Raw genomic sequence first — 12,193 nt, 5'->3', positions numbered from 1 at the left:
TGTTCTCCTTCAGAACTGAGGCAGATGCCCTCCGGGGGGTATTTTCCTTCAGCTTCTCCCTGCGCAGGCATGTCTGCATCTTGCCTTTGACCACTCCTTTCTCTGTACTTGAGAGTTGACAGGTCACTCACGCTCCTCGTGCATCCATCGATCCTGCCCACCAGGGCATGCTAGAGTGAGTGCCCTCTGGATAGTGAGGTGGGCCTTGGGACCATGGCCACTCCCTGAGAACCGCTACAGTCTCTTCCTAGAGAAAGTCCTTGCCAGGAACCTCCAGCTCCAGGGTGTTCTGTGGAAAATCTCATGGAAATGGACCATCCGCAAGGCCTTTGACACTTGGAAGTTGTATAAAGCATAGCACAAAATGTAACCAGTTTTGCTGGGTGCCAGTGGCTCACACTTGTAATCTCAGTTACTCAGGAGGCTGAGATCTGAGGATTGTGGTTTGTAGCCAGTCTGGGCAGCAAAGTCCATGAGCTTCTTATCTCCAATAAACTACTCAGAAAAAAAATCAGAAGTGGCGCTGTGGCTCAAGTGGTAGAGCGCTAGCCTTGAGCACAACAAAGCTCACAAACCCAGGCCCTGAGTTCAAGCCCCAGGACCAACAAAAAAAGAAAAGAAAAAAATCAATAATGTTTGACATATCATTTTATAAAGTTGACTCTGGCTTATTTTAACTATAGCTCTTATTAAAAGAAGCTTCCTACTGTTCCAAGATTGGAAGAGCAGAGACCATATGAGAGAGAGAGAGAAAGAGAGAGGGAGGGAGGGAGAGAGAGAGCGTGTGTGTCTAGAGAGGGGAGGTCTTTAGTCTATTAATGTCATCAGGAATGTCCTTTGATCACAGAACTGTTCGTTGACTTTTCTCTATAGTGATCTGATCACGTTACAGCATCAGGAAAGAGACAAGCCCGCTAGGGTGACCCTCCCGACAGTATGGGATAGTCCTATCTTATGGTCGAAGGTCTCTGCAGATTCCCAGTGCACCCCAAAACCATGATTAGCTCTGAAGGCTAGACTTCATGTGCTTCCCAAATACACACACCCAGACTTATGGTGACGTTTAATTTACAACTGAAGCACAGGAAGAGATTAACTAGAGGAAATCATAGAGTGCCTATAATAATACGCTCTAATAAAAGCAATCGAACTACCGTTGCTCTTTCTCAAAATATCCCGTGTGTCACATTCATCTTTTGGGGATGACGTGAAGCCGATACAATGCTCACGGGACGTGAACCAAGCTAGGATGGTGACAGTGACTTTCCAGTGCTATTTCAGGATTTCTGAAATAATGGAAGGCTGTCCACTGAACCAAAACCTCAGAAGGCTGAGGGACTACTGGAGTTCCCATCCAATGTGTAATTACGAAAGAAATAGAACTTAGCATCATAAGCCACATCAGAGCTCTAGTTTTCAGTAGGGACTTGTGTCTTTTGACATGAAATTTCAATTTTCGAAGAAGCTTTCCTTTCATCTTCCATGAGAGAATCTTTACACCAAGGGAATAATATCTCTAAAGCTGCAGTTAGATCTCCCCCAAAGACTTGGGTGGTTTGTTGTTTTTTTGGCTTTTTTGACTTTGAATAAAATGAGATACTAGGTTTGGCAGATGCCTCTATGACTTGCTGACAGTGCCCTCCTTCTGTCTTGGATTTGCATATGCAAATGAGATCTCTGGACATGCGTGTTGTCTCACCAGAGTTCCTTTTCCTCCCTTCCCTTAGGTGGACGCCCATGGAAATATCCTGTTAACATCACTGGAGGTTCACAACGAAGTGAATGAGGTTGCTGGTGGAGTGAGTGACACCAGGAATTCAGCAATATCCTTTGACAACTCAGGAATCCAGTACAGGAAACAGAGCATGCCCAGGGAAGGGCATGGGCGGTACCTGGGAGACAGGAGCACCCAGCACAAGAAGACACACTTACGGAGAAGGTCTTCGCAGCTCAAAATCAAGATCCCTGATCTCACCGATGTGAATGCCATTGACAGATGGTCCCGGATCGTGTTTCCATTCACGTTTTCTCTCTTCAACTTAGTTTACTGGCTGTACTATGTTAACTGAGTGACTGTACTTGATTTTTCAAAGACTTCATTTAACACTGAGTGAAATATTACCCCCTGCCTGTCAAGTTTTTATAACTGTACACACACACACGCAGACACGCAGACACACACATATATACATACGCAATTGTATATATATGTGAACTTTCTCAGCATATATATAAAATACACGTGTATATGAGAATGTATGTGTATATGTTTATATACACGGGCCTGAAGACTCGTGTGTATGTGAAACAAATACACATACATATATAACATTTTGCAGCTAAGGACAATTTAACACGGGATTGCATATTAAAGAAAGTCATAGTTTTTCTTTTTTTTTTTCCTTTTTCTTTTCTAATTGAAAGGGACAAGTATCATCTAATATTTCTGCCTTGAGAATGAGGGCGTGAACCAACCATCCCATCCCAGTGTGTCTTTTCTTCTTCCTAAGTTAGATGTATTAGTTTAAAAAGGAAACAACACCAGAAAGAAACTTCTTAGTTTGGTGTTCTGAAACTCACACAGTGGTCTTCGCTAGTTTCAAAAAAAAAAAAAATCACACCAACTTCATATCCTCCTCTTTTTCAGTTTTGCTGACCCAAGGCTGGTTGGCTTTTACTGGTAATGGATTAGTCTCTTTCCATAATGGTTTCGCACCCTCTTACCTGTGGTCTTAAGCATAGATAGACCCCACGTTGGTGTGTGAAACCCCATGAGGAGTGAATGGCATTCTACTGTAAGTACTCTTTAATACCGGTTTGTCCAGGGGGCGGGGATTTTGTTCAATGGAGTGGACACCCAGCTTAACTGTTCTGTGGGAACGTTCAGTCGCTGGAAATGTTCTAGGCCTGCCTGCCACAAAGCATCGACTATGTCTCAGGTTCTTTGTTATTCTAAGGTAAACATCACCAAGAGGATAAATCCCCACCCCCATCCCTTGCAGCTGCGTTCTCATTCTTACAACAACATTGTATGTTAAGATGAAAGAAAATATATATTTGCATAATATGCCTACCCATGTATATTTACCGAGGTTTTATGTTTTCTTATGCTTGCTCTCATGGCAGCATGCAAATGTCATATTTCTTTGGGTTATGTGACGTAACCACTTTCTGTTAATCTAGAAATTAAGACGGAATCTACAGCACTTCTAAATGTTCGCTTTCAGAGACTAAGCAACATCCTCATGCCTTTTATTTCTGTATCTGACATCTCCATAAGCACATCTGACTTAACTCCTAGACTAGAGTTCTGCAGGAACACGATCCGACACACACCACACATCACCCAGACACCCCAGGACCGTGCTGAGGCGAAGGAAGGTGACCGGAACACACACACAGTCACTCTGGGTTCCTTCTGCTCACAGCCTCATCAGTATTTGGACTTTTTAAAGCTCGTAGAAACAAGACAAGGTGCACTGGTTTCATAGATGCAACCTTAACTTACTATTTAGATGAGATCTTTCTAAAGAAAAAAAAAAGATGATATATTTTTTGTAAACAATATTTCTATCACAGGCATCCATAAAACTGAAATGACTACAGTTGTGCAAACAGTGTCACAGTGACGTTAAGCTTTTGGGAGATGAATTTTTTTTTTTTAAAGCAACATGTGCAGGAAAGTACTGCTAAATGAATACTTTCCCTCACCCCCTAATCCCCCCAAAAGTGCCACATTTGTTTCGCCCTTTTTGTTCCGTCTAAAAACAAATGACCAAATTCTGGCCTGGCACTCAGAAGGGGCTGGCAGCAGCTTTCCCTGAATAACCAGAGGCACTACACTCCCCAAGGATGGATGTGGTTGTAATAATGCCCACAAGTTGACCACTAGATTTTTCTTTAGTGGCCATAACAAGGTTGCATTGGTGGTAGTCTGTGACAGTTCAGAACCCACCAGCAGATAGATCACAGCCCACCGAAAATCTTCTGCAAGATGCAATCACCAATTTGTAGGCCCTTCTTCCTCTTGTTTTCATTCCTATCCTCCTTCAACTTCTCCTCCCACCAACTGATGCTCTCTGGTTGTATTTTGATTCGGAAATGAGCCAGTGAGTTCTTAGTTCTTGGCTTTTTTTTCCCTCTGGCAATTCCTCTCCCTGCCCCCCCCCCCATGGGTAACAGTTTCAACAGATTGGGAAAAACCTTGTAAGTGGCCTTATCATTGTTCAAATGTTAAACACAAAAGACATTTATGAAGACCTTATCCCTTTCAATACTTCAGGTATTTTTTTTTCTGGTATCCAGTAATTCCAAGTATGAGCTCCATAAAGAAATGAAGGACTCCAATACTGCAAATGAATGTGGACAAAGCAGTATATAATTTATACACCTCAGAACTGTGACATTAATTCTTTCCGCAAGATTGAAGTGATTCAAATCATCTTGATGCATAGTTGAGGAATCCCAAATATCTAAGGCAGAGACCGCCCCTCTCCCCCCTGGGGCTCAAAGTTTAGCAGTCTACTTCCCAAGGTTTTTTTGGATATAAATTTGCATGGTCTAGTCATAATAGCTTTTGAGCTTTTTATATGCATTTGGCACCAAGATTGGGATCCACAACTTTGTAGACACTGCAATGAAGTTATAACATAATAGCTAAACTATAAATAGTGTTTGTAACTTACATGCACACACACACACACACACACACAAACACACAACATATATTCTGTAAAAAAAAAAAACAACTTTTTAAGATCCTTGGGTATGTATTTGCTTTATTCCATTTCAGAAGAAAAGTCCACTTTCTTCTAATAAAGTTATTTTCTAGCTTCTCCATGTTTAAAAGTTGTGAGAAGTAGTGAGAAGCGAACTCCAGCTGGGTTAACGGTAGAGAATGGAAGCTGGCTCTCTTTGGATGGCCTCTGAACATTCACAGTGGGGATATCTTAAGCCAGTGAGCAAGCTGTGCTATGGAATTTTGAACCCAGACCTCTGACATTCCTACAAGGTGGCTGTCACCCATACCCCACACTTTCTTAAGTAAGGCGAGACATGTTTAATTCGGGATCTAACAAGATTTCTTTCTCAACAACTCAAAAGTAATAAACACTCATTTTCTCAGTAGTTCTGTCTTCCCAGCATGCTTCATGGTGGATGTGGGGGGTGGGATGGGGGGAATCTCAAAATGTACAGAACAGTCTTGTGATAACCCCCCGTATTCAGAAATACCCGAATCGGTTCAAGATCCCTCCTGCCTAGAAATCTCTACAGAGAAAGACTCATCAAGCTGGAGTCATCTTGAAAATAAATAGCATTCAAGACTGACTGTTTAGGGGGTTCACTGTCTATACCATGAGATATTCATTTTCCCCCTGAATCTCAAGTGAACTAAGAAAGTATTGTCATGAGAACGTGCTCCCCATTAGGCTTTCAAGTGGTGTGTCCATCTGCAGTAGTGTGTGTGTTGTTGTGGTTGTTGTTGTACGTCGTCACTGTCGTTGTTTAAGGCCAGCACTGGAACTGGGAATTCTGCAGTGGCTCCCATGAAAACATGCTCTCCTGTCCCAACGTGAAATGATGTTTTCACCAAGGAGATCGATCCTCTCAGAGGGTGATACCAAACAAAGTTTGGGACTGGTTTTAAGGGAACAAGGCACATTGACAACTTGGTAGCTATTCATCTTGGGTGGACCCATTTGTCTCACCATGGAATATTCTAGAAAGAAATATGGCCAACTTTAAATCTCCTTGCTTTGAAAGTCCTTAAATCCTTTCACCATTCCTATGTTGACACTTCCCACCTGAGAAACAGATTCATGTTTCTGGCCATTTCTAAACCAACCGGTGGAATATTTTTGTTACTCTTGGAATCAGTGCTGGCTCTTATATGTGAGCTCATCATGAGAGTAACATTGAATCTTGGGGCAAAAATAGAAAAAAAACACCAACCTTCCCAGGTGTATTAAATTTTCCCAGGACACTAGCTAGTGTGCCTCGGATTGATTACCTCTTCTACTGCCTTGAAAGGTGCCATGTTTCCCTGAAATACTAAATTCTCACCACCTGGGTAAACAGCAACCACCCAGAGAATAGCTCACACACGAGGCATCTCCCAGGAACAGCCCCATGAACAAGTCATTTGTGACTCATTTTTTTTCCCCTTCTCTATTTCACAAGTCAGTGTTTCAAGGTAAGTACAGGATTCTTCTAGTAGGAATAGGCGATTGCTGTCATGACCAATACCCATGTTGATTTCATTTCATTGTAAAGATAAATTTTCAACCCAGTTTTGCTTAAGCACATTGGTGTAATTTTTTGGGATTATTTGACATGAAAAAATAACAGCAAACTTGAGTGATAGATACAATATGAAACTTGTTGATGAATGAATTCAAATTTATTAAAAAAGGAACTAACTGACTGAACTGTGATGGCTGACTTTTGTTGTTGTTGCTTGTTGTTCTTCCCTGGGCATCTGTTAGTGACATGGTGTGGTTATTTTAAACTAATTATTTTTACTGTGCATGTCTACATGGGGTGGAAAGTAAAACAAATGAGCTCCAAATGACTACAAGCTAGCCAAACTATGACTTTAAAAAGAATCATAACTTAGGCTAAACTTCAAAAGTCAAGTAGACACATAGAAGTCTGACTTGTGCTTATATTTGAGTGACTCGGTTTTTTTTTTGTTTGCCAGTCCTGGGCCTTGAACTCAGGGCCTGAGCACTGTCCCTGGCTTCCTTTTGCTCAAGGCTAGCACTCTGCCACTTGAGCCACAACGCCACTTCTGGCCGTTTTCTAAATATGTGGTGATGGGGAATCAAACCCAGGGCTTCATGTATACGAGGCAAGCACTCTTGCCACTAGGCCATATTCCCAGCCCCTTGAGTGACTGTTTTAAGGAATATTTCTATATGCCTACCCATAGCCTCTGGAAAAGGTATTACTGATCATTCTTACTTTTTGTTGTTGTTGTTGTCGTTTTGTTTGTTTGTTGGTCTTGGGGTTTGAACTCTGCCTGGTGCTGTTCCTGGACTCTCTCTGCTTGAAGCTTGCTCTACCACTTGAGCCACAGCACCACTTCCTGCTTTCTCTGTCATTAATTGGAGATAAGAGCCTCAGGGACTTTTCTGCCCTGGCTGGCTTCCAATCACCATCTTCAGATCTCAGCCCCCTGAGTTGCTAGGATTCCAGGTGTGAGCCTTTGTCACCTGGCTTTCATTCTTTAGTTTTATATGGCCATTTCCCTGTTTCCTCTCCAGCAATCAAGTAAATAACAATACCTAGAAATGGATAAACAAGCAAATGAATGCATGGATTCAGATCAATTGGATATCTTAAATCAGACAACCTACAATATAGGGAAAAAAATTGCAAACCATTTACATGAGGAGATTATCATCAAAAGCATTTGAGAACCCTTATAACTTTATACTAAAAAGAGACTCAATTCTATCTCTCTCTCTCTCTCTCTCTCTCTCTCTATCATCTATGTTTTATATTGGTTCTAGAGTTTAAACTCTGGACATGGGCTCTGTCACTTAGCTGAGATAAGGAAGTTTGACTTCTCCATTAAACATGGGTGATTCAGGGGCAGGAAGATGAACATTGAAAACTCAAGTTGCAGACAGCTTACACAGATCAACTGAAATTTTAGGAAAATATTTCCTTTTAGACTGTCTCTGTTGTCATAAAATAGAAACATTCAATCAACTGATGATTTGAAAATTAAATCTTCACTTAGACTGTTTTTGCTATCATAAAACAGAAATATGAGTGATGGTATTTGAGAATGTAACAAAGTGACTCCATTATAGACTATAGAAGCTAAACAATAACAGCAGCAACAACAACAAAAGGACAAAGTATGAGTGCTGTCAACAAAGCAATTCTGTCTACAGACCTTATTTCACCTATATACCTTGAGTGGTGTGTTGAGAAAACTTGGAAGAGGAAGTTGTTTAGTTAGAATTCACAGCTCACCTAGGAGGGGTAGGAGTTATAGGACCATCATTTCTACCCACTAATGGGAATAATCTAGGTGGAAACACCTAATAACCAGAAATGGTATTGATAGCTAATATGGTAATTTATTTTTAGCATAGTCTTCATTTTCTTTGTACACTATACTAAGTAGAATAATAACTTGGTATCTTCAAATGGATGTGTTTAGAAATAAGTGCCCTAATTTATACATTGCAACTGGTGGTTTGTAATAAGATCCTTGGAAGTGAAAGGGACCCACTCATTGCTAGAACTTACTCGTGAATATACTAGAAAAGAAGATAATGCATACATATAAAACAAAAACCATTCCTTCCCTCCCTCCGTCCTTCTCTTCCTCCTTCCCTCTCCAAAGTCTCACTATATGGTTCAGTCTGGGCTGGAACTCACAATCTTCCTACCTCCCTCCCCCCCCCCCCCCCAAGGGCTGAGATTTCAGGATCACCACTATGCCCAGGTCTTTTCAACTTCTTTTCTTTCTCAGCTTTAAAAAGATGTTACTAGAATTACATTTAAGAACATACAGTACTCCTCCAAAGACCTGGGTTTATAATCAAACCAGTATTTAGTATTTTTAGATAACTTAATTAGCCTCTTAGAGCTTTCAATTGTCTCCCGTGCAGAATGGTTATCCCCCATCCTATCATAAGAGATCACAGAAGTGCTGGAAATGGATTAAGTACTAGGAGTTCCCCAGTGGCCCTTTCTCTTTGCTCCTTTCGGAACTGTATCAAGGTTATCAGTAGAGGGAGTGGAATGTTGCTCTGTGGTAGGGCACATGAAAGTCCCTGGGTTCAATCCCCAGGTCCTCTTTTCAAAAAATAAATCAAGCCAGACACCAGTAATTCTAGCTACTCAAGAAGCCAACGGGAGATGATGAAAGGGGTGACATTGATCAGGATGTATTGTATTCATAAACTGCTTTGTTGGCTGGTAACTCCTCTGTGCAACTACTGGAAGGTGATGAAAATCTATCAACAATAAAATAATCTGAGATCAGAGGATAGAGGTTCAAAGTCAGCTCAATCAAACAAATCTGACTGATTCTTATCTCCAATTAACCAGCCAAAAGCCAAAGAGCCGGAAGTGCACCTGTGGCTCAGTGGTCCAGTACCAGCTTTGTGGGAAAAAGCACCGAATTCAAGCCCCAGTCCCAACACACACACACACACACACACACACACACACACACACACACACACACACTCAACCAACCAATCAATCAAGAGAAATGGGAAAGTTGGAATTCAAATTGGGAAGACATTACATTTTTCCTTAACTAGTTCTCAAATTGTATTTGGGGCAGGAAGTCTTAGAGAAAAGTGCAGAGAGATTGGAGGGGCTTTCAGCTAACAGATCCTAGAGTCTTCACCCTAACAATGTAGCCATTTTGTCTCACTTCTTTGGGGCCTGGCCTTTACCATATGTATCTCTCATGGTTTCTGCACAGTGTGGGTTAGAAGCCAGCTTTCTCCTGCCCGCAGGCTGGGTGAACAAGCTACGCACGGGCTTCCCTCGCGTCCTTTCCTTTCTCTACATGGTGCTAAGTACTAATAAGCACCTTCGGATGGATGACTAATAATTCTTCTCCCATCAGCTCTCATTTATCACAGCCAGAGCATTTGAATTTCAAATTATCTCCAGAAAAGCCTCCCTTCTGAATATTTATTGACATTTCAACAACTCTTCTTAATTAAGTAATTTATTGGAATGAGCAAGATCTTTGTTTATGCTAGTCCAGCACAAGTGTGAAGAGTCAGAATGACACCAGGGTTGCTCCGCGGAGCGGAGGACGTGGAGAAGGGAGGCCATTTGCCAGGAAAACCTCCGTTCCGCTGTGGGGGTGCTGATGCCCGACCCACGGACAAGGAAAGGCCTTGGAAGGAGGGACAGGCGCGTATGCCTGGGGAAAAACAGCGCATTTGCTGACTTGGGAACTGGAGAAGCCTAGGGAGACCGACATGGGAAACGATGATAAAAAGGAAAGAAATGCATCTCATCCCAGTGGGGTGCAGAGTAGACATCTAGATCAGTCTCACTGGGTCAAAGGTGGAATTCCTTGTTAGTCTTCTTGTCCACTCGCCGTGCTGCTGAGGTTGGCTAGCTCTCTGAAGCACAAGCAGCGAGTGCTGACTGAGCCTTTGCTGCCTCCTTGATGTATACTAGGTGCTGAGGAATGACAGAAGGGTGGTTCTGAATCTGCACAGAGCTGGCTGGAGAGATGAGGGTGTGTCTGTAATCAGAGGTGGCGTGAGCCTTGATATGGCTACAGTGGCATGTCTGCCTGACAGCAGTCCCTCGCCATCTCTGACCCCTCATGTAGAGTGGATTTGGGTTTCCTCCTCCTCTTCCTCCTCCTCGTCCTCCTCCTCGTCCTCGTCCTCCTCCTCCTCCTCCTCCTCCTCCTCCTCCTCCTCCTCCTCCTCCTCCTCCTCTTCTTCCTCCTCGTCGTCCTCCTCCTCCTTCTCCTCCTTCCGCTCCTTCTCCTCCTCCTCCTTCCTTCCTTCCTTCCCTTCCTCCTCCATCTTTCTTCTCCTCCTTCTTCTTTCTCCTCTTCTTCCTCCTCCTTCTCTTTCCTTTCCCTCCTCCTCCTCCTCCTTCCTCTCCTTCTCTTCTTCCTCCTTCCTTCCTTCCCTTCCTCCTCCTTCTTTCTTCTCCTCCTCCTTCTTCTTTCTCCTCTTCTTCCTCCTCCTTCCTCCTCCTTCTCCTTCCTTGCTCTCCTCTTCTTCCTCCTCCTCCTCCTCCTCTTCCTCCTCCTCCTTCCTTTTTCTTTTTGAGCCAATGTTGGGGCTTGAGCTCAAAGCATGGGTGCTATCCCTGAGCTCTTTTGGTCAAGGCTAGAACTCTACCACTTAAGCCAGGGCTCCACTTCCAGCTATTTTGGTGGTTCATTGGAGATGAGGCACCTGGATTTTCCTACCTGGGTGGCCTTGAACTGTAATCCTAGCTTCTCAGGAGACTACTAGGATTACAGACATGAGCCTCAGGTGCAGGGCTTCATTTCTAAGCATAGCAGATGAGCTAACAAGATTGCCTCCTCCATCTTGTCATTGGCCACCACTGCTCCAGGAGGGAGAACTAGAGCAAATGCCATGTCACTTGGAGAACAATAAACCCTACATGAAGATGGCTTTCCCGGGTAATGTAGCATTTCTGGTCTCCATGGGATACATCAGCACTGAGAACACAAAGCTTGGGAAAATCAAGGAGATCACCTGGGCCCCAGCTTCAGTAGACAAAATGGCTGAGTAGGTGCAGACCCAGAGAGACTCATTTTATCCCCCCAGGGATGCCTCTCCCTCCAAGCAGGAGAAGAGCATGAATAGAGGCTGTCTCTCCATGGAGCTTTCTGTGTTGTTTGTCTGTTCTATAAGCCACACATCAGACCCAGAGCAAGCTCTGAGCGACGGAGGCCAAGCGATTGCTGCTTTCCCCTCGTTCTTTCAGCGCAATAGAACCAGCCTCTTGGGTAGCTCCTCCGTCCGTGGCAGAAAGATCCAAAAGCAATTTTGAAAAATCATTCGGTGAGATTCTTCTAATAATCTGGATGGTAAGCTGGGTGTTTTCACAGGCATTCTTATTGTTTTCTGACATTCCCTCTGGACAGTTATGAGAGAGTTGTGTTGGCCCCATTTGACAAATGAGAATACCTGTAGCCACCTTACCAAAGGATGGTGAAGAACAGAGGAGGAACATGTGGGTTTAGATTGAATTAGATGATGCTGGTGGGTAAAAGGTGATGGATGTCCTCATTACTTGTTCTGGTGTAATTAGAAAGTTGGAGACTCTGGGAGCACAGTTGAGGATTTCCTCACGCCCCCGGTAGGAGATAAGGGAAAGACTTACTGGTTTGTATGTCCTGATGTGTTGCTATGATGATAGAGAAACAAGTCTGGTACCTGATGGTTAATATCTAAATGGATGCTCTGGAAAAAAAAAAATCAGTGCCTTTTGTTGTGAAAGAGCCAAGGAATGTTCAGAATGTCATTCCGTGCACTGTGGAAAATGCATTAGCCATTAAGTAGTCATTTCTTTCTCTAAAAATTAAAAAAAAATCAGTATTCAACAGTGGATGTGTGCAATTCTCCTCATTCCCCAGGCTTAAGGGCAGAACGCGATCCTGTGGCACATTCGGGGCATTGTGTCACAGCTAGCAACCCTGAGCTTACGAAAACCACTCTCCAAG

At 43.1% G+C, this 12,193-nt stretch overlaps 1 protein-coding gene across 2 annotated transcripts in view; it reads left to right on the top strand.

The window, feature by feature from the left end:
* Gabrb3 (gamma-aminobutyric acid type A receptor subunit beta3) overlaps positions 1–2,159 on the top strand; it is a 170,703-nt gene extending 168,544 nt beyond the window's left edge. Inside the window, exon 9 of one of the 2 annotated variants that reach the window (XM_048369315.1) lies at positions 1,728–2,159. In XM_048369315.1, coding sequence (XP_048225272.1) covers positions 1,728–2,069 — 342 coding nt within the window. In that variant the 3' untranslated portion in view covers positions 2,070–2,159. The remainder of the gene's footprint in view (positions 1–1,727) is intronic. The other variant, XM_048369316.1, reaches the window with a different exon arrangement.
* Positions 2,160–12,193: the final 10,034 nt, after the last annotated feature.

Source organism: Perognathus longimembris, chromosome 20, assembly GCF_023159225.1.
Source record: "Perognathus longimembris pacificus isolate PPM17 chromosome 20, ASM2315922v1, whole genome shotgun sequence".
NCBI classification, from domain to species: Eukaryota; Metazoa; Chordata; class Mammalia; order Rodentia; family Heteromyidae; genus Perognathus; species Perognathus longimembris.
The sequence above is the reverse complement of the archived record's forward strand: the minus strand, read 5'-3'. Positions and strand labels throughout refer to the sequence as shown.